This window comes from Dermacentor variabilis, chromosome 4, assembly GCF_050947875.1.
Source record: "Dermacentor variabilis isolate Ectoservices chromosome 4, ASM5094787v1, whole genome shotgun sequence".
Classification (NCBI taxonomy): domain Eukaryota; kingdom Metazoa; phylum Arthropoda; class Arachnida; order Ixodida; family Ixodidae; genus Dermacentor; species Dermacentor variabilis.
The window spans coordinates 70,243,372-70,270,440 of record NC_134571.1 but is presented as its reverse complement, the minus strand read 5'-3'; the positions used below and the strand labels follow the sequence as shown (position 1 = coordinate 70,270,440).

Sequence of the window (27,069 nt, the reverse complement as noted above, 5' to 3'; positions counted from 1 at the left end):
TCTACATAATATTGAAGCATCAGGGACTCGTGGATTTCTGCCATCATACACATTCGCAAAAAAAAAAAAAAACGGAAAATAGAAAGGAAACAAACTAATTCACGTCTGTGATCACAGCAGTGCCGCTACTGCCAGCCGCGATTGCAGCAATACATAGAATTACCTTATTTTGTTGCTCTTTGCCACAGATTATTCAGTGAATTACTTAGAGAGAGCCGTCATTGGGGTGCGATTTGAACATTATCTATTATTTAGGGTGCTTTGACACTTCGCAGCATTTCGAAGTGTTTTGTGGGCTTCCAAGTTCATTTAACCCAGTCAAAAAAAGAAGGAGAGGGAGAGAGAGAGAGAGAGAATAAGTAAAAGGAGTAATAAGTTGGAAGTATTATGTTGCTACGTTGCTACGAAGCTATCATGAAAGCAATTTAAAATGTTCAGGGCATCGTCTTGAGTTTATCTTACGTTACACTTAAGCGAAGAACACAGGCTACATTCTGTGGTATTGTGACTAGATACCACGACTCGATATCATCTGGCATCAAGCCTCAGAAACGCCCAGCATCGGCATTGTGGTGTCTCCGGCAAATTCACATGTGCCCCTCAATTCCTGGGAATGCTAAGAAGGCCGACTTGTCATGGCTAGCCCTGAAGCAGTTATCTCTGTTTCTCCTCAACGAGTGTTATTTTGACCGCATACACATTTACACGGACGGTTCCACCAATTCCAACAGCTCTACCGGAGAAGTAGTTGTTCCATCGGAGGCCGTGTCTTTGTAGTTGAAATATTGGCACAATACTGCGTCGACATCAGCAGAACTTGCGGCTCTTCAAGGTGTACTTAAGTACGTGCTCCAGCAGCCATCAAATCGTTGGGCCATCTTCTGCGATTCCAAAGCATCCCTACAAACTCTACAGTTTGCCCTACGTCATGGGTTACACGAGCGGCTAGCGTACGAAATAAGGCACGCTCATCATCACGCGCTCGAGAATGGCCACGACATTGTATTTTAATGGTTGCCTAACCATTGCGGAATTGTCGGCAATATCAGCGCAGGCGAAGCTGCGCGTTCGGCTCACCAAAGACATCAGCGGGTTCCTATACCACTTTCAAGAACTGACGCTGCGCGACAACTTCAATCACTTGGTCGACACATCACACTTCTACGATGGAATTTGTCGGGTTTCACCAACTCATGCTTGCACTCTCTCGACCCTAACTTATGACTCTTTACAACTTTACTGTGTCGCATGTGGTTGGGCGACGCATTTACAAATTCCTATTCATTCCTGATAGGAATGGCCAACTGCGCGGCGTGCAATTTGTGGGGGTGCGATGAAACTCTGGAGCGCCGTCTGTCTCACTGCCCATCCTTTGACACTCAACCACGTACATTACAAGCGAAACTCAACCTGCTAGATAATACAGCGCTCTTAGAAGAAAAAATCCTTGGGCCATGGCCTATGCATTATGCAAAAAGTCACAAAAGCACCTCTGAGCTTCTTGAAGGTCACTGGATTAAATTAACGCTTGTGACAGTGGAGATTCCTCTGCGGCTGACTGTGAAGGACAAATTTTTCTTTTCTCTCCTTATCTGTTCTTCCCTTTTCTTCCTCGCCAAGTGTAGGTTAGCCAACCGGGCACATCCTTGGTTAGCCTCCCTACCTTTCCCTCTTCGTTTCTCTCTCTCTCTACATTAAAGCGAAATGACGTAAAGTAAATGCGCTGCTGACTTCAAAACGGCGCGGGAAAAGTATTTATGTACGCACCCTTCGTTTGGTGCAAAGATCATTCGATAGATGCCGCCTCTGCCGCACCGTTCAAGGTTAGCAGAATCTCGATTGCAGTCTGTGCACATTGGGCAGGAAAAACTCGAAGGCCGGGTGGTTGCGAAGGCCAGAGGAAACTAAAATTTGTCTGCCACAGCGTCCCTTCCTGCTGCGTTTGCGAAGACAGTCTGAAAACGCCCGGTAAGTACGATACAGCGTTTCGACGTTCTTTTTTCTGTGAGCGACAGCGGTGGTTCTGCGGATCATAGTTGCGCGATGAATGAAATGATGCCGCAGCGGTGCGTCGCGTGCGTCGCGTTATTAGTTTTTGGCATTCCTATCTGTGTTATGTTAAATACGTCAGTGTCTAGCCCTGTACTTTGCGTGCTACTGTCGTTCCGAGCCACCTAGAGGTGTGAAGTGATTCCAATGTTCCTTAAAATGTGTTATACATGGGCAATACGTTTGCAATGCTTACGTAACTGGGAAGCGCATGCCACCTGGTGTTGGAAGCGTTGGATTGTTCGTCAACGCCTACGTTATTTGACCATAGATGGCGGTGCGGAGTTCGTGGCGCTACGTGGCGGCAATTTCAACTCGGGTGGCTACGGTTTAATCGTTCGGCACGTATGTTTTGCTTACTGCATACAACCGGAAACGATCGACTAATACGACGTTGCAGCGGGGGGGGATTAAATTATGTTCCTGCTAAGCGTGTGTTTAACCAGGTGTGCGACAACAGCGTACCACCGTTATAATTTGTGGAACTAATGCCGGGGAGCGTGTGCACTTGGCAGCACTTGGCATTTTTTCCTCTGTAATAACAGCTACGCGTAGCCCATCATGAATGTGATCTGAAGCTTTAGAAAAGGTTTTGGAGCTCCCTTGTTATAAAAAATCATGTTCTAGACCAGTCTTGCGTTGACACACTACGCGTAAGAAAAAAAAAGAAAGGTGGGATGGGGAGGTGTTCTTATGTCTACATGGCGCGGACGGACTTGCAATTTCAAAGCCGATTGATCAAGCTACCGGCAAGCAATTCATAAACGAACGACAAGGTTCCCCTCTGATGCGTAATTATCTGTAGATTTGCCTTCGTATATCAAGAACAAGCCGTGCGTATAGCTTGCTTCCGAAACCTCGAGCATTTCGAGTAAGAAAGCGTCAGGTACACTGTTGAGCTGCTCGGGGATCTTGTGGAAGCAACGCATTCTTCCGTTAAGCACGCGCCATCGAAAGCACGGCAGTAAGCATTGTACATAAATGGTGACGCAATCAGTTATTTAAAGCCGATATGTACGAATTTGACCTCCTTGTGAGCAAAATCCCCAAATTACCGAAAAACTACAGAATGCGATGCTTCCATTGCAGGTCTCCTGCAGAACCCCTCCGTTGGAGCCGTTGGGAAAAGTTGATGGGGAAGTGAATAACTACTATAAAAACAGATACTGAAGTTGAGGACATGGATCCTGTCGAGCTGCGCATAGAAGTCCCCTTTGGTTTTCTGGCTGCGAAAGCCTGGGGTCCCGCTGACGGCAAACCCGTCCTCGCTTTGCACGGATGGCTAGATAGTGCTGCCACATTCGACACGTTGTGTTCCCTTTTGGATTCCTCCTTGAGGGTCGTCGCGCTCGACTTTGCGGGCCATGGCGACTCATCGCACAGACCTCCTGGTTGCCACTACAACGTCCTCGAATACGTCATCGACGTCCGCCGCGCCGTGGACTACCTGCAGTGGCATCGGTTCTGCATCGTGGGACACAGCATGGGTGGCGCGGTGGCCATGACGTTCGCTGGCATCTTCCCGGATCGCGTCTTGTCTGTGGTCGCTCTAGACATCGTCGTACCGACGCTTATCGTCGACTCGTACCTCACTTCGATGCTCACGCATGGCATCAACAAGTTTCTACAGCTCGAACCGCTGACAAAGAACCCTTCTCCGGTGTACAGCATGGACGACTTGTTAGAACGGCTCGAAAGCGCCAGTCCCGGACAGCTGAGTGAGAGGTCCAAGAAAATTCTGCTAAGCCGAGGCGCGCGAGCAGTGGAATGCGGATTTGTGCTCAAAAGGGACATACGAGCTAAAACCACCAGGACGTTCGTCCTGCCGCTAGAGACGCAAAAGGCCCTCGTATCTCGGTACAAAGGAGACATGCTCATCTTCCGCGTCACTGACGGTACTTCGGTTCAGCTACTCAAGGATTTGGAGGCGGAGTTCAGGATGGCATACAAGAAACACTGTAAAAGGTTTGAGTACATAGAATTAGAAGGCGGCCACTACGTTCATCTGAACCAACCTGAGCTTCTGGCGCCAGCTATTAACCGCTTCCTTTGCCAGCCTGCAGTCGGGAAAGCGCGCCTGTAAAGAAAAACAAAAAGGAAAAAAAAAGGACCTTACCTTTGTCGATTTATTGCAATCGCTTTCATGCATCTGTTTACGCTTGGACACCAGTGGACCGTCGTGTGTGGCGTCACGTGGTAGATATGCGACGTATTCCGTTTAGTTTAGTTTAGCTCAGCCGCAACGTCGAAATATATAACAGTATGATGCAGCATGGCGTATAATACAATGTTTTTTTTTTTTACTTTGACCTTTATGCATAGACAATTTGAGGGTCCCATAGACTGCATAGTTGACTCGGCAGTATGCATGATCAAATATTCTCTCTTGAGAGAGGATTGTTACTGAGGTTGTTTGTTGTTTACATAATGATCTTTCTGGGTGGCCCGTTTATGTTGTTACAAGCAGTCGTACTCAAGAATACTGACTCTGCTATTATGCATACAGTGCAAACATCGCATTGAAATATTGTGTGCCGGCGCTAACGGGAAATGAAATTAGGTGTCAGCAATTAACATTGACTAAAATATTGTCATATGACTTTCCAGTGGTTGTACTGAAATGCGTCTTGTGCTCACCGTGATCTCTGTGAGCCCAGAGCTCACGTGAGCAATGTAGTCGCGAAGGGAATTAAATTTGTGGACGCAAAGTGACCAGCCTCATGCTATCCTTTTTTGCTATCTCATGAACACACTACTCAGTGTAATCATGAGAAGCTATACTCACTCTTATGGTCACTTTTAGCGGACATTCTTCGTGAAGTTTGGTACAAGGTCTGCGCCCGATGTCATGTGTGAGAGTTGGGTCTCTACGCCTGCCTTTGTATTCGACTGCAGAATCGTCTTATTACGTCTATTTGTTGTCCAACAGATATGTCCTGCAGTAGAAGCATTACTGTACATTGATGGTCTTCGTCACAAAAAGACATATTCCTAGCTCAGTGTCACACGTACCTGAAAATTTTAATATTTCTCGTATTGTTGTTATTGCGGCAAAGTGTGCGTTGTTGACATTTATCTCGGAGAATGATGCGCGTTATTAATCTGTACGCATTATTAATCTGTATTTTGACATGCGGCACAGTGAATGGATTTGCGTTACGAGAGTTCCGTCCAGAGAAAGTAGTTATTGAAAGCTGCCACGTAACGAAAGTGTGAGCATCTAAAATTTCGTTCAACTTCCAACACACGTTTCCTTTTTTTTTTTTGTAATGGAAACGGGGGTTAGCAAGTCAGACAGCTAGGTATTTAAAAGCAGAGACCCCGAGGCCTTAGACCCGTAGGCCCTAAGGCTAAATCAGTGCAGCGCACATGTACGTTTACGTTTACATGCACATGTACGATGTACGTTTTGTCTGAGATATGGTGAAGTGCTGCTAAGCTAATACGACTTTCTTCCTCTGCTGCTTTGGCAGATCGCCTCAGTAGCGGTATATATACAGTATATTACGGAAGAAATTAGGCATCTATTACGGAAGGGGAAGGTTATAATATGTACGTGGTACAGGGACGACCTCCACAGTGGTTGCATTGCTGAAGGTTGTTGGTGATAAAGTTAAGAATTAGACGAACGAACGCGCGCAAGAGTGAGTAACACGTCTTTTGGGGGCTTTTATGCGTAACTGTGCCTTATCGACAGCTCAGTTAAGGGGCCAGGCGGAAGAATGCATTTCTTGCATGTGCGCAGTGCTGTATGTTTAAAACACCTATATTTGGTGCATGGTGGGTTGTGCCCGTCAAAGCGTGTCTCGGGCGAGCAGGTTCGCTCTTTCGCTACCCATGATTCCTGCGCGGCGTGGAATCTACCTGTGTCCACGAAGTAGCTTAGTTGCTTGTGGATATTTGTTTTTATTGGGGACAAGTAACGTGAAGTGCAGGAGTTTTCGGCAAGTGTCCTCAGAATCAGTAGAGATAATCCTTGTCGGATGTCACTCCTGGGACCGTTCATTAGACGTTGGTTGAGTATCTATCTATCTATCGAAGTGCACTTCTGACAAAGGTGCCCGATAGCGACAAGAAATCGTGTACTTAACGGAGGAGATGCGTTAGCAGCCTCTTCTCCATTTCATAGTCATCCGTGACAGTTCCGGAAAGACCTGCGTACATGTGCACATGTGTTTGTGTGCGCGCAGTAATTCATTCATTTAGGGGGGGGGGGGGTAGGGCATGATGTTAGGGGGACTGCTCGCGATATGGGTGGCGTCTATGGGGTGCTGCCACGTGAGTCGACTGGAAACTGGCTGGCTTGGGGCTGATGAGCCCCACGCTAGAAAAAAAAATAACAGGAAAGAAAGGTCGTAGCGCTTGCATAACTGCAAAAGTCTGTTGACATGGACATAGCTTCATGCTCTACCCTTGGCATATATTTACACACTAAACTCAACGGGTCCTAATCCCTGTGAGCTTGCTGGGGCCTTTAACCCACTTGAGTTTTGGTCACATAAGCAATCGCAGATCACTATTGCTAAGCCTCGTCGCTCTTGCTACGTTTCTTTTTGCGCCTCGCTGGATTTCTTTCGCCAATTGATAGTCTTATTGAGGTAATAATTGATAACGTAATATACCGGTGTGGATGGTTATGGTGCTTCTCTGTAACATTCCGGGAAAAACCGCAATAAATGAATATTTTGTTTGCACCGATGCGTTTGTCATTTTGTCGCTGTCACCAGGTAAATTCCATCCATGTTCTGTGGTCCTGCACGGACGTCTGTGTCTTCAAATTTAAGCCGCGCGAGCACCGCCTTCGTTCGTGCAGAAAACACTGCGTGTGCTTCACTTGCGTGAAGGACTTCATTGTCACCCATTCATATAGTTCCCAGCTATAGCGCGGTATAAACGTGTACAAGTGACGGGAACTGTTTTTATGCGGGTGAAGTTGCTACAAACAGTGCACTTCAGCGGTATCTAGACTCGCAATAGCTCGATATGACGGCGTTTCTTAGTGCTTTAAATTGTCCGCGGGCTATTCCTTAAAAGCAGGGAAACGTGCGGCATAGTGAGCTAAAGAATAAAGGGGATGGGTAGTTGGTTTGAGTATTTGGCACGTTTACAGCGCTATGACAAAGAAAATCATACAAAGGCGAAAAAAAAGCAGCACGATGAAGACACTACTTGCAACAAGGCGAAGGTTCAGCGTTCGTGTTGTCTTCATGTTGCGTATTTCCGTTTTTATTTTAATGTCAAACATACTTTGGCTTGGCTCACTGTAGGCATATTGGGGTTAAGGTGTGCGAATAATGGAAAATTTCGAATATCGGATCGAATAGTCACTATTCGTAAACGCGAATATTTTTTCGAACAGTATCCGAATATTTCAAAACGTCCACTACGCCCAATAACACAAAGTTGGAACAAAAAAGTATCGTAAACTTTCAACCGCGCGTGCATGGTATAGACATAAAACTGTTAGAACTTGCCTATTGGAGCAGTCTATAGGTAACTTAGGTAGCCATGCTTTATAAGCTGAAGAGTCGCATGCGCAGGAACTACTTGTTTGCTCCTAATGCTCCATTTGTGCTTTAAGTAAACAACGCTTCATAACGTACTATGAATGACGGAATCTTGCTAAAATTAAGAATACTAGGATCTGAACGTCGTGTTATATTAGTTGACTAGTTGTGATAGGCTCTTAATTATTCGAAATCTATTCGATTCTCTTCTGGCACTATTCGATTCCTATGCGATTCAGTCTCAAAAATCACTATTCGGACATCCCTACTGTAAGGTCGCTCTGATTGTTCGGGTTCTTAAGTGTCACGAATCAGCCACGTGCTTTGTGCATAGAGAGGGGGTTCACTTGCCCCCGTGTCAACCGGGCGACAGTTGCTGTGTTATGTGGGGTCACAGGCACCGCGCGGTGTTGGGTGACGCGTCGCGGCAGGTGTCAGGTGGGCGAGTGCCGATTCCGGGAAGTCGGCATTGTGCGCACGGTGTTGGCAGTCCGCCGACGGTCACACGAGTCCACACAGACTAGCCTTGAAAGGGACCGCTGTACAAGGTATTGTGGCTGTGGCTCCTGAGTGCCTGACTAATTGGAGGCGCCGCCGAGGTTAAGAAGGGCTTAGCAACGCTGACCCCGTTCCGCATGCAGTGAGCAGGGACCTAATCTTCTACGCGTCCGGAACGCAATCGCCAGCCTTGTTGTTGGGTGCGGCTGCCGGTGTGGTGTCGAAGGCCAGCTTACAGTGCACGCTGTAGGAATGCGGTGCACACGTAAAGAGTGCATTCGGACGACGGCGTCTTGGAAACGCGCACTCGGAGAACTTTGTCTTGTAGACAACAAGTTTGAAGGACAAGGAGGGCCATCAGTCTCCCACGCGGACAAACTTTGAGTACGGCCGCACTACGTGGTATCGATGCCCCTGCTTCCGAGACATTTGCGGCCTAGACGCCGTTGGGATTTGAAACGGTCTAGCAATAACTTGTTCGGGCCTGGCGTGTTTTGCTGACCCCGTCACTAACTACGGAGAAATGAGAGGGCATCGGAGTTTTAGGGAAGAAGGAAAATAGCTTTGTTTTCCAATATGTTTATTTTGAAGAGTAAGCCCATCCCTGTGGGTTGTGGCTTAACAAACGGTTGACTCTGATTGGCAACTGAACCTGTGGGACGGGCCAACGGCCCTACCGCCTTTTTTTTTTCTTTGTGTAATTGGGCTATAAAAATCGGGACGACATGCTGTCCCTGAGACTTGGCTGAAATCAGGATTGCTGATAGATCAGTGAGGCTCCGTGCTATGTACGTTAAAACGAGTCTGGGCTCTAACAGTCATTGAGACAGTCGAAGAGTGAGACTTTGTTTCTCAATTGTTCAACTTTGTAATGTATTTGTTTTACCTGCCATGTATATAGAAAAGTTTGCGTATAAATATTTCTTGTACATCTGATCTGCATCGCTTCCTGTCTGCGTTTGATCAACAACTGCCGATCATCGTCCGAGAAGCTTCAAGTTCCAACGGTGAAGCGAGGACGGAGAACGAACGAAACTTTACTGGCGCAGCACGACAGGATCGGCAAGCCCCACAACGAGCAACGAGCGGCGAGCCAGGCGCAAGGAATAGGAGGGCCACCAGCGAATTCCGCAAGGGTTGCAATTCATCTGGACAAGGACGTCAGGCGGCGCCCCCAGCAGCAACGGGTGAGCGGGATTCCTTGCGTTTTGTCTAGGTTGGCATGGCTGTTGTTCAGTGAGGTTAATGGTGTTCACGCGCAGAACAGCAAACGCGATTGAGGCTAACGTAAACATTGATACTGCATTTGAACAAAGAGAGGGTCAGAGACGGCAGGAACTGCAACGCGTCGGAGAGACCGAGTCTGAGACGTCGGATACTGAAATGGATAGTGAGACGCAAGGCGCTGCTCAGGCTCCGAGCACGACAGATCCAGAGGCCATGGCGGTGAGACGCCTGGAGCTGGAGCTGGAAAAGGTGCGCCTACAGCTAGAGTGCGAGCGCATTGCTCTACGGAGAGTGGAGCTCGAGCAGTCGAGCAGGCCGCCTTCGGTGTCGGAAGGAAGTGATCGGCGCGGTGCCATCACGGATGGAATAGCACAATGTGCTAAAGTGCTTAAGGCATACCGGTTGCCGTGTGACGCTGACGTTCCGATATGGTTTGATGAGGTCGAAAAGTTGTTTGCATCTTTTCAAGTACCTGCACATAGCCGTGTACATTTGATCATGCCTGCGCTGGCCGAGCGGGTTCGTTATCTGTTGCGTGGCCTCAATGACGAGGAATGTACAGATTACGAGACTGTAAAGAAGGCGGTATTAGATGAACTTAAGCTCACGCCAGCTAAATACTTGGAGAGGTTTGAAAAGGCATCTAAACGAAAGGAGGAAACTTGGGCTCAGTTCGCGTCCCGCGCGAGAACTTATTTGGCATATTACCTTCAATCTCGCAATGCAAACACCAAAGAAGCTATGACGGAGCTTATGGTCGCTGACCGTATGAAAGCCAGTCTAAGCTCAGAAGCCCTTGAATATGTTCTTTTGCGGGAGGGCGAAGATTGGTTTAAGCCAGTGGAGGTGGCGAAAGTGCTCGAGACTTTCGAGCAAGCTAAAGGGAAAGGACGAGCAACTAAGCCAGCCGCAACAGCCTCACTGCTGCAGCACGCAAAACTAGCTAGCCCGCAGAGGACAAATTTAAAATGCCACGTGTGTCATGTACAGGGTCACCTAGCCAGAGACTGCCCAAAAGCTTCAAATAAAGAACAGCAGGGGAAGGCGCCGACTGTGCAAAAACAAAGGGTACAGAAGGTTGCTGTAGTAAGTGAAGAACCTCCACCAGAGCAAGAAAGGGTGCTAAGCGCTAGAGTACAAGTGTTAGCTCAAAATGTTAGTTCAGGGAGGTCAAAGCTGGACCTTATCCCTATCATGTGCGGGGGTATCGCAACAGTAGCTGTGTTGGACACAGGTAGTGAGATAACGGTGGTCCGTAAAAGTATATTGCCCGTCGTGTTACAGGAGCCATCACGAACAGTAAGACTCGAGTCGGCATTCGGAAACACCATTCGAGCTAACCTAGCTACGCTGCCCGTAGGCATGCATCGCCCGGGGGCTGTGATACAACCGCAGAGGATCGATCTGGTGTGCGCGGTTACAGACGAACTTGCGAACGGGGTTGACTGCCTGCTGTCAAAGGAAGATTGGGAACTACTACAGGCGCAGGAAAAAGAGGAGTTTGGAGGAGAAAATATTCCGCGGGTAGCCAATTCCGTTGGGGTCCGATCAGTTGAAATGGTCGATAACACTGAGCCAGACTGCGGTCTAAGTTGCGAAGAAACGACAGATGAAATCCCTAAATTGCAAGGGAATAGTTTGATACAAGATTTCAATGGGGTGCCCAGTCAGCGGGAGGAATTTCGAGCTGCTCAGCTTGCCGATGAAAGCCTGAAAAAGGCCTGGTATGATGTGAGAAACGGCAAAGCTGGCATGCTCGTGTCAGACGGACTTTTGTACCATTGGGATTCCTTAGCGGGAGTCAAAGTCAGACAACTGGGCCTACCAGAAGAAAGACGCAATGAGGTAGTGCCGCTCCGATCCCTGACAGCGAGGGCCGCATGCGAGGCTTTACTGGAAATTTTCAGTCGTACTGGAGTGTCGGGAACGATCTGTTCAGACAAAGGTACTAACTTTAAATCTCAACTGACACAGTTAATGTTAGAAAAACTGGGCTGTTCACCCAGGTTCTCCACTGCCGAACACCCTGAGGGCAACGGAGTGGTTGAGAGATGGAACAGAGTCCTCAAAAATATGTTGTATACTGTAATGGAACGGGACCGAAGAAAGTGGGACAAGCTGATCCCATTTGTTCTGTGGGCGTATCACGAAGTGCCGCATGATACCACCGGGGTGGCGCCGTTCAGGCTATTGTACGGTAGAAACCCAAATGGGTCCCTATCAATATTGCAGCAAACTTGGACGGGTGAAATTGCGGTGCCCTCAACTCTGAGAGAGAACTACGCCGACGTTGGGAGCCCGCTTACAACTTTGACAAGGCGGGGGGTTCCTAATTCAATTCCATGGTCAGAAGATACGCAGTGCACGTTCGAAAGTCAAAAGTTAACTCTCTGTCAGGCTGTCGCCATGAACACTCCTGAGCCTCATCAGCCGTACTGGCTATTCACTGATGCGTCGGCGACGGTGGCTGGTACCTGTTTAGCTCAAATGTCAGCGGACGGAAAAGAAAAGCCGATCGCTTTTGCTAGCCATCGCTTTAACCCGACACAGGCGCGCTGTTCGACTATAGAGAGAGAAGCCTTTGCTATTATTTGGGCACTCAAGAAATTTGACTACTGGCTTTTCGGAGCAGTGGTGAATGTTGTCTCTGACCATAACCCATTGTCATATTTGACAACCAGCACCCCGCAGGGGGCCAAGTTAGCAAGATGGGCGCTTTCACTACAGCGCTACAATGTAACGGTGCGTCACCGGAAAGGAACAAGTAACGCCAACGCTGATGCATTGTCAAGGCTCTCGAATCGTTCATGGGAGCCAACCGAGTAAAGAGCAGAAAAGAAAGGATAGACAGAAACAGCCATGCCAGCTACGACAGGCGTGAATGTTCCCGTTCACTCGAAGGACGTGTGCGTGGGACAGTTCAGCCTTGATGGAACTTTCGATGGTTGTTGTCGTCCATGTGTGTGAGGGTTATAAGACTGTGTACATACTATGTATATAACCTGCATATGTTACTTTGCTGCTGTTGTGCCGTGCAGTGCGTTGGAGTGTTCCTGTACATACATGAGTGTTTCTTTGGCATGCTCACTGTCATGAATGTGTTGAGCTTTCGCCCTTTTCTTTTATCGCTGTGAGAAAATTGTTTTTTTTTCGTGGTCCTTTTAGTTCATTTTCCTGTTCCTTGCGGGCTCCGCAGCACCCGTGTTGGGCAGCGTATGTCAATTTTCTTTGATGGAACCTTCAGAGCCTAAATTTTACGATACAGCGCCCTTTGGCTCTTGTAGTATAGCTGGGCACATTGTGAGCCCAGTATACTCTTTAGGAGGGACGTGTAAGGTCGCTCTGATTGTTCGGGTTCTTAAGTGTCACGAATCAGCCACGTGCTTTGTGCATAGAGAGGGGGTTCACTTGCCCCCGTGTCAACCGGGCGACAGTTGCTGTGTTATGTGGGGTCACAGGCACCGCGCGGTGTTGGGTGACGCGTCGCGGCAGGTGTCAGGTGGGCGAGTGCCGATTCCGGGAAGTCGGCATTGTGCGCACGGTGTTGGCAGTCCGCCGACGGTCACACGAGTCCACACAGACTAGCCTTGAAAGGGACCGCTGTACAAGGTATTGTGGCTGTGGCTCCCGAGTGCCTGACTAATTGGAGGCGCCGCCGAGGTTAAGAAGGGCTTAGCAACGCTGACCCCGTTCCGCATGCAGTGAGCAGGGACCTAATCTTCTACGCGTCCGGAACGCAATCGCCAGCCTTGTTGTTGGGTGCGGCTGCCGGTGTGGTGTCGAAGGCCAGCTTACAGTGCACGCTGTAGGAATGCGGTGCACACGTAAAGAGTGCATTCGGACGACGGCGTCTTGGAAACGCGCACTCGGAGAACTTTGTCTTGTAGACAACAAGTTTGAAGGACAAGGAGGGCCATCAGTCTCCCACGCGGACAAACTTTGAGTACGGCCGCACTACGTGGTATCGATGCCCCTGCTTCCGAGACATTTGCGGCCTAGACGCCGTTGGGATTTGAAACGGTCTAGCAATAACTTGTTCGGGCCTGGCGTGTTTTGCTGACCCCGTCACTAACTACGGAGAAATGAGAGGGCATCGGAGTTTTAGGGAAGAAGGAAAATAGCTTTGTTTTCCAATATGTTTATTTTGAAGAGTAAGCCCATCCCTGTGGGTTGTGGCTTAACAAACGGTTGACTCTGATTGGCAACTGAACCTGTGGGACGGGCCAACGGCCCTACCGCCTTTTTTTTTTCTTTGTGTAATTGGGCTATAAAAATCGGGACGACATGCTGTCCCTGAGACTTGGCTGAAATCAGGATTGCTGATAGATCAGTGAGGCTCCGTGCTATGTACGTTAAAACGAGTCTGGGCTCTAACAGTCATTGAGACAGTCGAAGAGTGAGACTTTGTTTCTCAATTGTTCAACTTTGTAATGTATTTGTTTTACCTGCCATGTATATAGAAAAGTTTGCGTATAAATATTTCTTGTACATCTGATCTGCATCGCTTCCTGTCTGCGTTTGATCAACAACTGCCGATCATCGTCCGAGAAGCTTCAAGTTCCAACGGTGAAGCGAGGACGGAGAACGAACGAAACTTTACTCCTACTTTGCGGTAGGTAGGCATGTTCTTGTCTCGCCTCGCTTTAATAAAAAAAAAAAGGAAAAACAGTGCCATTCCACTCTGCGAAGGTTAGTGACCAGCGAGGCTGTGTATAGTGATTACTGTATTGATTGAATAAAGACACATACACGTGACTTCGTGATTCTACCATCTATTATTTTGTTACCATAGTGATCATCGATTTATGGTCACTGTGGTAGACGGCCGTGGGCTGAACGATGATGCTGGACAGATCTTTAGCAAACGTCAAGTCTGTAGATGGCCGATGGCGCGTAGTTGCTACATGGACATGCGTATAGCATTGCTGAACCTATCCTCTTCGCGGTATTAGGGGTCCCGACGGGCATCGCGCATGCGCTTGGCGTTGGCGGCCCACTTGCCGTCGGCGGTCTCCTGCTGCCGCTGCCGCCGTGCCCATTCCCGTTTCTGTTCGCGAAGCCGATCTTCACGGGCACGCTGCTGTTCTTCGTCGTACGGAAGGCAGCTACGCGACGGTTGAGGCCCGCCGCCCTCGCTCCCATTCCCGCTTCTGCTCACGCCGTCGCTCTTGGAGGGCACGCTGCTCTTCCTCGATGCGCACAGTACGCGTCCTACCCATGGCGCGGCCAGAACGCAACTACTGATAACGTCGCTGGCGTTGTTGACGTAACAGTAAAGAGGCGCACACATAACGTCGGACTATGAACACGCCTTTAGCGTTTATAGAGCAGAAATATCGTTCTACACGGCTCGGTAGATGCGCGCAACCTTTTCCAGAACCTAGCAGTATAGAGCTTCGCTGTAGAAGAAAATAATGTATGACCAATGGTGGAATCGAACCTCTTGCAACCGGGCACTGCAGCCCGGTGTCCCTGTAGAGCGAAGGTTTTAGTGCTCTAATCATTATGCCACGATCGCATTTTTTTTTTCTGTTGTGGCCGGTAGCACACATACTTCCTTCGTTCCAAAGCCGGTCAGTTCCTGTCGTGCGTCGAGCGCCACTCTTTCGCCTTTTTTCCTTGTGACAGCTGGCGCTTTGGCGTACAAAGCGACATCATGTGCGCGCTCGCCAGTTGCCACTAGTTGGGCCAGATGCGTCCGAATGCAAAGCTTGAATAGCAGCCATTCGTAACAGCCCATCAGGTCACTTACCTTTGCCAATATGTGTAACAGCGCGTAGCCACGAGTTGCTTATATTGAGCAGGCGTGGCTGCTCTAGTTTCCGCGTGGTTCCTAGGTGGTGCGTTCCGTTGTCAAGAAGAAACGTTGCACATTGTTCACGAGAAAATGATATACTGATTTCTTCATCAGATATAGTGCGCGTATGTCTCCTATAGTGTGCGTACATTGCGATGGACCCATATAACTATTTATGTTCCTTACTTGTCAACATGATATTTTAAATATTTCACGTATGGTATAAATAATACGTTTGTCCAAACAATGCACGTACATACTATGGATAATCCAAATCCCATCCAGATCAGGCTACTGTAACATAAGGTTATCGCAGCTGGATATAAGTGACCTCTAGTAGATGCTCACTCCAGGCAGGCAAAAGTCGATAGCACATCCTGTGGATCTTTCCAATTGACGCTAGCGAGCTCGTGTGACTGCAGGATATATCAGAGCCTTTTGTCTAGTATTTGCCGTAACACATATTACGTTCGCAGTACAAGCCCTCGCAGCAAGAATTGATGCATCGCGTGCACGCGTATGTGCACACATATACGCCCGAAGTGCAATGAGCTCATTCTTCGAGGCCTCCCACCTGGCACAAGTAGCATATTGAATTAACGAAACTTTTAAAAGTAAGGTGTATCAGAACGCGCACAATATAGAGGTACAGATATGAGCAGCTGATAGGATAGTTTAGGTTTATAATTTGAATAATCGAGAAAGCATATTTCTGTCGTTGGAAAACTGGGAAATAATACCTCCGAGAGCAGAAGTGCAAATGTTTGGACCAAAAAATATTCAGAGCCATTCCACTCTGCGAAGGTGGATTACCAACGGAGTTGTATGTTACTATATATAAAATAAAATAGAACTAAGCAATATAGCACAAATATGCACGTTCTTATGTTTATTAGTATTTACGCTTGTCTCGTGACCACAGTAACTAGAGCTTTGTGGTCGCTATAATAGACGGCCATGGGCTCTGTGACGACACTGGAGATGCTCTTAGCGAACGTAAGGTCTACGCACGACCGATGGCGCGTTGTGGAGACATTGGTCTTGGTGTGACACTGAAGGCCGAACCTTTCCAAGAGAAAAGCCAAGAACCACTTTCCGTCGGGACGAGATACATCGACGTTAAAGTCACCCACAATGACGATGGGATTGGGGTTCACCGGGAGGATCCACGGAAGTGTGTCAATCGTAAAGCCTTCAAGGTCCATGGTTGACCTTCCGGGATGAACGTTCCGGGAAGGACGGTGGCGACAACGACTCCGTCCCCAGGACGTACGGCGCACGTGTCGGCACGTTCCACGGCAAGGCTCTTGCCCGTCTAAGGCACAGCGCGCAACGGCCGCGCTGTTAGCGTAGATCGCAGCGCCTGGAACCATCATCCATCGTCCATCCCTGTTTTGAGACATCTGGCCTCAAACGCAGCTGGAACACATACGCTGATACAATTTTGCCTCATGCTTAAGCTATTTTAGCTCTTTAGACGCCGCCATCGTTTGTTTTTTTACCTACGCACATCACGAAACGCTGGAAACTAGCCTACGACAGCCCTGTCGTAAAAAGGTCTCTATGCCAAGTAGTTACTACATACATTAGAGGTAATGTGATAAAACGTATAGGCCATCTCTCTGACATGTTCTAGACCTCCTGGAGTTTTCTGGCGCAAACGCACGCGCCTGTGACGTCTAGCAGATGTCGGTCATCGAATTATACATTATCACTCAGTTCGTACGTCCCAGAGACGTCTGTGGTTTACTGGGTATGTAGTGATGATGCCGTATGTTGCGGTTCAAGTGTGTGATGGCGTTCTGTGTTTTCTCTTTAACGACGTACCCTATTGACGTATAGTATGGATGGCTATGATAACATAGTCAAGCGACGTCGCAAAACAATGAAGTATACGGATGTAGTGTGATGTGACTTCAGCGTCACGCACCGCATGCTTCGCATTAACCCGGTTCCAACGCGAGTTGGGCCTCAGGCACTAACATTTTTCTTTAATCACTGTAAATATGACATACTGAACTTTTAATTGAGAGAAATGTGAACATTGCGTGGACGCAGTGTTTAGGGCAAGTGTGCGAAGGGATTGGCATTGTGCGGGGCTGTTAACTTAATTTTCGGTGTAGCACGGAGGAAGGCTAAAATGTTCTTTTGCGTTACTTTGGAGCATTGGGGCACTAATGCTATAATGTGCGCGGATGTGGGTGTCTTCACTCTTAGTGTCGTTACATCTGCACTCGCTCTTGGTCTCCAGATGTCAAAATTCAGGGTATGGAATGGTACTACTGCAATGTCGAACTCGGTACAAGAGGGGCAACAATTTTTTTAATTGACGCAATTCTCGAATCGCCACAAAAAAATACAGAGTAAACCTAAACCCCTAAGAAAATCATGCCTTTATCAGTTACCGCGTATATATACAAACTATGATAAAAAGTGTCGAGAATATTACGTTCCTTTTTATTTTAACCAGTTGCCGAAAGAAATAATTCAACAGCATTCCCAGAAAGAAGCCAAACAACAAATTAAAGCATGGTTACTTCGTCCTCAACATACTTGACAGGTATTGTATGCTTATGTTTTTTTTAAACAGTTCCTGTCATTATTTGCACTATTGTCTTGTAAACAAAGAGATTGTGATCTTTTTTATATTTGTATTTCTTTACCTTTTCTCAAAGAAATAGAGGAAAATTTTATTTTTTAAGTTAGTTTTTTTCTCACGCTACTACCACAGAAAAATATTCGTGTTCAGTGTTCTCCTCAAGCTGTTGCAATATGTAGCATATACGTCGTACTTCTTTTGCTAGCAGCGAGCTAGCACCTCATGTCTGCCGTGACCCGCCCACAAGCGAATTGCGCTTATGCGGGCACTATATGTGTAATAAGTTGTGAGCTGCTGAAATAAACATGTATGTATGTATGTATGTATGTATGTATGTATGTATGTATGTATGTATGTATGTATGTATGTATGTATGTATGTATGTATGTATGTATGTATGTATGTATGTATGTATGTATGTATGTATGTACGTACGTACGTACGTACGTACGTACGTACGTATGTATGTATGTATGTATGTATGTATGTATGTATGTATGTATGTATGTATGTATGTATGTATGTATGTATGTATGTATGTATGTATGTATGTATGTATGTATGTATGTATGTATGTATGTATGTATGTATGTATGTATGTATGTATGTATGTATGTATGTAAAGCATTGCAAATTTTAACACGATTTCTCGCCTCCATTCTCAATTTTGCTCCGTCTTCTTCTCTGGACAGGCAAATACAGGACATGATAAAACCATGCCGTATCAAGAGGTTAAAAAATAGTAAGAAAAATAAAATTGCACCGCCATAAGCTTTTTAGTGAGCACCTGGGCTCGAGACAGTCTAGTAGAGGTTTTAAAGTATGCTCGCAAGCGGGCGTTCCGGTAGATTTGTGAGCATGCACCTTTATTGTAGCTTTGAAAAGATAGAGTTCGGAAAACGGTTGCGAATCGCAATTCTAGTCTTGTGTATAGGAAGTTATCGCAACTGGTATCAAGAAAAGTGAGAAGTGGTTTTCTCTCATGGTTTTGATACAACTACTGTGCGACCAAATTTCACGTCGCTTGAAATCTATGAGGAAGTTTAATTTACATGATGTGTGGGCATGGGGCGTGGGAGGGGGGGGGTAGGTCTAAATATCGAGGTTGGAGTCTGCATTGGTATGGGCTCTGAACTTTTAACGTTGCATGCCCAAACAACGGGTTTCGAATGTTATAATGCAAGTGGAATTTTTCCTAGTGCTCGCGGCCAGTCCAGAGGGCTTGCTTAAAAGTTAATAGTGCTAATGCAGTCATTGTACTGTTAATTGCTCCTGCGTAGTTATACATGGGTGTCCCAACTATCATGTACCAAGATTTAAAAATGTGCAAATGCCACGTAGCTGGACAGAACCAAAGTAACGGTGTTTGCTGTCGCTTAGAGATAAATTATTCTTTGCATCCCGCCTAATTACATAATTAGTCTTAATCAACTTACCAAATATTATAATTAGATGAAAAGTGTCAATGAGAAAATTGTAGAGCAACATGAAAAACTCTCGATAAAGCTTTCTGTGGCTGAATACATGAAAGAAGCCCGCGAAAATGCGGACAATTGCATACTTATTGATCATCGCGAAAAACAACGGAAGACAAAAAGTTAGAAGGGCACAGGACGAGCGCTGTGTCCTTCTAACTTTGTGTCTTTCGTTGTTTTTCGCGCTGATTAATAAGTATGCACAAACCCGCCGTGGTTGCTCAGTGGCTATGATGTTGGGCTTATGAGCACGAGGTCGCGGGATCCAATCCCGGCCACGCCGGCCGCATTTCGATGGTGGCGAAATGCGAAAACACCTGTGGTACTTAGATTTAGGTGCACGTCAAAGAACCCCAGGTGTTCTAAATTTCCGGGGTCCTCCACTACGGCGTGCCTCATAATCAGAAAGTGGTTTTGGCACGTAAAACCTCATAATTTTTGTAAGTATACATACTTTCCAACTCGCCCATCTTTCTACCTTGCGGAAAATTGCCGCGCGACTGGCCGCTCAAGGCACTTTGCGTGCATTCGCGGGCTTTTTTCACGCTCGGAAAATCACTTTTACGGAGCACGTATTGAGCAACAGAAAGCTGTATCGGGAGTTTTCATGTGGCTCCACAATTTTCTGATCTGCACTTCTCAGCTAATTATAATATTTGAGAGGTTGATTAATTATATAAATCTAATTGTGTAATTAGACCGAATGCAAGAAATAATCAGAGTATCTCCAAGCGACGGCCAACAACATTGCCTTGGTTCTGTCCAGCTACGTGCCATTTGCATATTTTTAAACCTTGGTGCATGTTATTTGGGACACACTCTATAACGCGCGTGTGATCCTCAGGAATTTAATGGGGCTTGCTCATTAGGCTACTTAGTAGATATCAGGAAGCGACGTTCGTAGTTGCAAGTCTCAAGTAATTAGTACTGATTAATTTTTTACCTGCCATATTACATCGATCCTTGTGGTCCTTTTCAGCAGTTTTCATGCCTTTAACCACGTGATCGACTAAGGTGCACTTGACTGTTCATAATAAGACGAGAAATAAGCTGACGACCTGACTTTTTCCAACTCATGTGGGAAGTTTTGCCCATTACTATAATAATGAGGTTGAACTAAAGTTGTTAATTATATAGTCGGCGATTTGGTAACGTGGCCTTCCATTTCGGAACTTAATTTACGCATGCCAACACGCTGATGGGACTTTACTTTTTTAACTTATTCATAATAGCAAATTACTTTTGATAGAACTCCTGGTCCTACCACCTGACTCGTACCGCGCCAGCCGGCACCCAGAAACTCTTGGAGAACACTTGCGTCATCACCCTGCATTGCTGCGAACCTAGCGGGGGCTCTACACAATCTTTTTCCTTGTCACGTGCTTTTTCTCGTGGAAATCTTTTGGATGAGGCGGAGGGCTCACGTTGGCACAAGCGGTAAACGGAGGGTGACGCTGCATAACAGCTGTTTGCTCGCGTTATTGAAATTATTGTTCGCCTTTGGTTTCTGCGTACCAGAGCACCGTCACTTAGCGCACTAGAGCTCCTGACTTTCTCTCATTCGCACTTGCTTGGATGCACGCCTGTGAACTCGTAGCACAGCGTCAACCTCCGTCTGCTTTGTGGGGCGCCTGCATATCACGAAACCGCTGCAGCGTATTTATGGCATATTTGAATTCGAAAGACCGTTTATGTTTGGTTTATCGCACCTCCGCACGTGTCCGCTCGCAGGCATGCCTACCGAGTGCACAGAAACCAAGTTCACCATCCCGTACGGCAGCCTGGCCGCCAAACAGTGGGGCGACCAGGCGCGCGCCACCACCCGCGTCCTGGCGCTGCACGGCTGGAGAAACAACGCCGGCACCTTCGACACCCTCATTCCGCTGCTCGCACCAGGTTCACAGCCTTTTCTTGTGCTCTCGGACTGATCTTGTTAAGCACGAAATATGCTGATTGGCGGTAGGAACTTTTTTTTTTACGCGACCTTCCCGGACAGCTCAGCGGGGCACTGTTGAGCACTGTTCATTGACTAAGCGAAGTCGGGTCAAAGGCCCTCAGCCTGCCGACTTCGAGATCGGCTAATTACTAAGCTGTCAAGGTACCACCGTGCGCTGGGACAAGCTACTGCCTTTAATGATGCTCGCGATGTTCCTGGCGCTTATATGTGAAAGAACTAGCCTCCCGACAGTGCAAACGTAATGTGATAGGCGTAGTGGACCATAATATTACCGCTCAATTGAAAAAAAAATTAAACGAGCAGTAATATATAGAGCCTGCAAGACATGCCAAAGGGTATAGAAAACTAAACTGTGCGTGACGGCGGTCAGGAGGCGGGTGCACGTTAATACGTTTAGTTATTCACCTGCATTTGACGCCTGTGCGTGCTGTTGATGGATGGGTAGAGGTCAATGGATGACGTGTTAAGCATTTCGTGCTTAGCTACCTCCTATCTAAAGGTTTGATAGTATTTTGCTTTTACTTTCTGTGTGTGGCGTTTTCGGCGAGTAGAATTGGGAACAGGAAGCAAAGGGGCCAGCCAGAGGCGGAGCAGGTAGTGTCGTATGGACATCACTGTGCCTTACGCCACTGATTTAAAAGTATCGGAGCTGCATCTTTACTCGCACTGATAGAATTACCTTTCAATTATTGCATTGCATGTAATGCAGTTATACAACAGTACGCCTTAACTTGCAAGAAAATTCACTTATCCGGTTGACTCTACACGTAATTTTGTTGCTTTTCTTACAAGTAAAGGCTGAGGTGAGAAAAGAAGGTTTATCGCGATGGCGGTTTGTATTTGCTGTTACTTTCTAGTTGGGCTGTGGTGAAATATTCTATGCTAGTGGAGTATAGAATGCTTAGAAATGCTCATGTGTGGCCCTCTGGCTTATTGTGAATTACGTGCATTGCACTGGCACAGACAACTGTTTTGTGCCCTTTTGCTTAATGTTTCACAGAGAAAAAAAAAAGATGAATAAGTAAATATTTGCGGCGCACGCATGCTTTGGAGATTATTGGCAACGTTAATGCGGTTAGCAATCATTCCTATGATGGGCGTGTTATCGGTGATCGTTATGTTTTATGTGCTATGATGATTGTTATGCTGATTATTGTATTTCCATGCCATATCCCCATGCCATCCGTAAATAACGAAACCTTATGGGCACAGCATCAGGCACATCAAGCGGCAATCTCGCTGCTAACCACACTTCCGACTGATACCGCTACATACTATGTCTTGTAAGCGCTGCGGCCCAGTTGAAACTTGGAAACCCCATTATCACTAGTATCCTGGCAGCAACTTCGATTCGTTCCAATGACCATACATCAAGCCCGCGCTCGACGCGGAGGTGTCTGTTGCAGATGGGGCACTGCCGCTTAATTATGTTTAAGGCTAAGTGCCCCCTGGTGTCAACATGGCACATCTATTATGGAGGAGTTTACAGGAATGAACACATACCAGTAATGCATACGCAGTACTGAAGTTGTCTCTCTGGGCACATACCCACTAGTACATACCCACTTACCAAAGTTGTCTACTAGGTCAGACAGCAGTGAGCAGCAAGTTGTCTATTTGGGCACATGCATACCCAAAGCCAGTCTGCTCGGCAAGACAGCAGCCAACACAGTGGCTCAAGCTAGTAGACAACTTGGGTTATTGGGCATGTAAAGGAGGTTAGATACATACCGCTATCTGAGTGAAGTTCCCAAATGCTAATCGCATTAATAACAAAGAGAGAAAAAGAGAGACTGATCTTGTTTCAGAATACCGCACTGTGTATCAGCAATAAGAAGCACTGTAGAACGCTGTATGCCGAAAATTTTGGTGAGATGCGGGAGAGGGTGTAAGTCCAGGGAAAATGGAGCAAGATACTCCTTCATTTCGCTCTTTTAAACCAAGCCACCTCAATGTTTAAAAAAAAGCCTTCAAGCGAAGTGTAACGCTGAAATCTGGTTAAAACAAAAGTTTAAAGTACTAGTTGGACTACGAAAACTTCCCAATTGTTCCACATAGTTCTTGCCTTCTTACCTTCTAAAGGTGGAACGGCTTCGGTGCTGTGCACGCAGGTGACTCTATAGCTATGAGGACCCGCTATAACGCCTAATCTCACCACCTTGCTTGTGGATTTGTGAAATATACGTCGATAATTTAAATGCATGGGCCGTACTGAAGCAGGGTTGTGTTCGGCGAACCCCCTTTTTTTATTTCTCCTCTCTCTCTCCAGAGATCTTTGTGGTCGCTCTGGACCTGAGCGGTCACGGCCTGTCGTCGCACAAGCCGGCCGGCTGCAGCTACAGCTACCACGAGTACGTCATGGACGTGTGCCGCGTCGTTCAACAGCTCAAGTGGGAGCGCTTCTGCATCATGGGTCACAGCTTCGGCTGCACCGTGGGCATGATGTACGCGAGCTTCTTCCCGGACCGCGTCCAGTGCGTCGTCGCGCTGGACCTGTACGCGCCTCTGCATGTGCCACGAGAACGCCTCACCCAAGACACCAGCAAGCTGATCAGCAGCTTCATTCACCTGGAAAGCAAGCTGAACCAGCCGCCGAGTTACACCGAGGAAGAGCTGCTCAAGCGGCTCGACGAAGCCACGCTGCACACTCTGAACAAGGACACCATGCGAATTCTAATGGCCAGGGACGTCGCCCGCGCCGGGGGCACCAACGAGGAAGGCAAGCTCGTCTTGCGCACGGACCAGAGGACCAAGGTCATCAGCACGGTTCTGCTGGACGCGGATTTCCAGTACACCCTCATGGAGAAGATCCGCTGTGACCTGCTAATGATAACGGCGTCGGAGATCGACGAGCGCATTATGCGTCAGAGCATGGATCGCTTCTTCGCCCTTTACAAGCGCTGCTGCCCGCGATTCAAGCACGTTGAGGTCGAGGGAAACCACTACGTACACCTCAACCATCCCGAGAGAGTGGCCCCGCTGGTAAACGAGTTTTTGGCCGATGTAAAGTCGGTGTAAGAAATTGTAGGAGACGGAGAAAATTTAATATTTTTTTTTAGAATTTGAGGCGGAGAAATATTTCACGCGGTAACTTTAACAATTTATAGTGGCGTAGCTTGCTTGGCCTTTTGGCGCGTGTTAGATCAGACTGATAAACCAGCAGAGATAGGGACGTGGCATAGAAGTGGCATAAAAATTAGCGCACGTGTGAGGACGAAATTTCAGAATTAGAGAAGGCTCACTTTCAAAGGATTGAACATGTGAAGTTAATTAAAAACATCGTTTTGAAGAAAAGTGTGCGCTTTAGCAGTGTGCTTTCAATCTTCTTGTTACCACTCTCGCAGAACCACTTCACTATGCTCTCTTCTGCCTTATGTCCCTTAAGACGGCGTTGTTCTGTTCAAAGCTCTACTTAGCCATTGAAACTTATTCTGTAGAATGGTTGCGGGGTTTGTGTTGTTGCCACTATGAGGTATCTCCCACATAGCAAAATTACGCAAACATGTCTGTGTGAGCTTTGAAGAACATTGTGTTTGGAAACGCGTGGGAATTTTGCAGGCATCAGTCATTGACGGTTCCAGTATCTGACAGTGGTTTTATTTTTCGCATTGTTCGCGGTGCGAGGGTGTGTGTGATAGAAAGTACAGACGTGAAGAAAACATTTTCATTTGATAATTGGAAGATTCTTAGCTCTGAATATATTCAGGTAAATTGAACTGGAAACACAAGGGTGCCAGCATTCATCAGAAGGTTCCTTGCCGATGTTTCTATGTTTGCTTATGAAATATGTTACGAAAAACTAAGCTCATTCATTTTACATTGGCTCAAGTTTCTTCCTAATACAGAATACTTATACTGTTCTATTAACTTCTGCAAAGGCTTCGGGTCAACTAAACAGTAGTTTTTTTAGTTTCCTTTTGCTTGCGCCTCATGGTATTCAGCAGTTATAATATATATAGGACTCTTAATGAGGTGCTGAGTGGACAGTTTTTTGCTGTTCAGCTGCTGTTGTCTGGGCATTTAAATATTTACATTAGACCTTCATGAAGTTCGTTCAGAGTTTAAGGGCTGCCGACATTTCAAAATTATGAGCTACCGCTGCTTTTATTCTAAGAATATGCTACTAAGCAGTGTCACCCCAAGTAATGTTTTTCTTATAGGACACATTGAAATTCTACAGAAAATTCTTCAAGTTGTGAAGTGAAACCGTCTGTATAAAATGCACTGCTGTTTATACGTGTACGGCTCCAGAAAACGGCAGTATAACTGCAGTTTTCTGCGGCTGCTATCAACAAGCCGAATCTACATTGTATACATTAAGCTGCTGAGGAATGCTGCACAATGATAATATTGTGAGGCCGGCGTTCATGTACCCGTCCACGCAATATCCTGGAATGTAAATGTGTCTCAACAATTGCTGCTGTTTAGTTTTGCCTCATTGCTTTTTTGTAAGCATGAATTTACACTTTCATATTTTTGTCGCAGCAGGCATATCGCACACAATATTTTCGCTGACATCCTCGAGGAAAGGATGTGGACGTGCTTTTACCTACAGGCTGGCCATTGCACACTAGTGTTTGAGTCACGCTCTTACTGTCCAACGCACATCATACCATTTTATGAGTTAGAAACTGTATTCACTGCGCACTTTTTTTGTTGACTTTAGCTTTTATTATTGACTGAAGTTATCCCTTAAGCGTTGCGATAATGCAGCTCGTGCGTTTCACACAGATAAACGGCTACATTTAACCCGCGAATGCTTTCTTTAGCATTCCCATTTGTAATAATACTGTGTGAATATACGTGTGTGTAAATTATTGGAAAGCACTTCAGAATTTGTATAGCAACCTGTAAGTGACACTATTAGTGCCACGTACTTGACTTGGGCATTTATAAATGGAAGTCGAATTTGCCGATCGTTCATTTCTTCACATTCCTGAAGTGGGCTTTGAAGTGCTTGCAGTGGAGTCATGCTTCCATGTTCTTTCTGTGTTCTATATTTGAGGCGTTTATTGAAACACATCGTGCAAAATAACCGCGCTTTTGAAGCCAGCTTTTGTTTGTTAAGCTTTGCAAAAAGGAGATATGACTGAAAATACTCTTCAAATCTGTTCAATTGCGCACCTGCTGACGTGCTAACACTGGTGTGGTGAACTCATGTTTTTACAACGTGTGTACGTCTGGTTGACCTTAAGGGAAGGCGTCTTCTCTTGAGGGTCCTTTAATAGGACGGCATAACGCACAGTCACATTGAGCTATTGCCTGCCGTAGAGTTTTGCTGTTGCTTCTTACTTAAGCTATATGTAATTGCAGGTGTGTTAGCGCACAGATACGCTTTTTTGTTATTCTGACGCCAGGCATACTATGCAGCAAGGGCATCACGGTTTACGGCATCCTTACCAGGGTGTTCTAATGAAGCCATTTTGCAGCGTGCTTCACTTTGGCCAAATAAAGTGTAACTGCCTTGGTCGCCTTTTCCCAATGCCCTTCACAGGGTAGTACGTACATGCCGGTGCAATGGCATAGTTGTTTTACTGTATGTGAATGGATGAGCTGAAGAATGGACGGAGGCATAAATGAGTCAATGCGCAGCTTTTACATGTGCTAATAGAATCTGGGTGGGTCAAAGGTACGGAACGCTGTGATTCTCCCCGGAGGGCGCGCACTCGGTAAAGTGAAACCGTCATTTTTGCCAACGTGTGTGCACTTCTGTGTGAATAATCGTTGGAACATGTTGGAGTGATATATTGCGCTTTGTTTTGTGCCGATCATTGTTGCAGTGATATATTGCGCTTTGTTTTGTGCCGATCATTGTTGCAGTCGCAAATGTGTGTTTTTGTTTAATAAACGTTTTTCGGCACTCCCATTGTCTGAATGTAATTAATTGCGTATGCTATGGTCTAACATTAGGCGATAACCGGCAAACTCGAAGCAACTAAAAGCATTATATGGGATTTGGC

At 46.6% G+C, this 27,069-nt stretch overlaps 2 protein-coding genes across 5 annotated transcripts; both read left to right on the top strand.

The window, feature by feature from the left end:
* Positions 1-1,832: 1,832 nt before the first annotated feature.
* On the top strand, positions 1,833-26,975 carry LOC142579332 (serine hydrolase-like protein). Of its 4 annotated transcripts, XM_075689403.1 has the most exons (4): positions 1,838-1,968; positions 17,549-17,638; positions 20,884-21,048; positions 23,379-26,975. In XM_075689403.1, exons 2-4 carry the CDS (start codon positions 17,608-17,610, stop codon positions 24,125-24,127), a joined length of 945 nt encoding a protein of 314 aa, XP_075545518.1. In that variant the 5' UTR covers positions 1,838-1,968; positions 17,549-17,607; the 3' UTR covers positions 24,128-26,975. The 4 variants fall into 4 exon arrangements, with proteins under 4 accessions (XP_075545519.1, XP_075545521.1, XP_075545518.1 ...); XM_075689404.1 differs by lacking the exon at positions 17,549-17,638 and having other exon boundaries at positions 1,833-1,968; XM_075689405.1 differs by lacking the exons at positions 1,838-1,968; positions 17,549-17,638 and adding an exon at positions 8,818-9,241.
* LOC142579331 (uncharacterized) lies at positions 9,253-13,298 on the top strand. The gene has a single exon (XM_075689401.1). It carries the CDS (start codon positions 9,300-9,302, stop codon positions 12,105-12,107), a length of 2,808 nt encoding a protein of 935 aa, XP_075545516.1. The 5' UTR covers positions 9,253-9,299; the 3' UTR covers positions 12,108-13,298.
* Positions 26,976-27,069: the final 94 nt, after the last annotated feature.

What these genes read in the sequence shown, in the direction of transcription:
- LOC142579331 (XM_075689401.1), top strand. Translation starts at nt 9,300, where the DNA reads ATGGTGTTCACGCGCAGAACAGCAAACGCGATTGAGGCTAACGTAAAC.
- LOC142579332 (XM_075689403.1), top strand. Translation starts at nt 17,608, where the DNA reads ATGGTTACTTCGTCCTCAACATACTTGACAG. An exon ending in GTCCTCAACATACTTGACAG is followed by an intron (nt 17,639 to 20,883) that starts GTATTGTATGCT and finishes GTCCGCTCGCAG; the next exon opens with GCATGCCTACCGAGTGCACA. An exon ending in CATTCCGCTGCTCGCACCAG is followed by an intron (nt 21,049 to 23,378) that starts GTTCACAGCCTT and finishes CTCTCTCTCCAG; the next exon opens with AGATCTTTGTGGTCGCTCTG.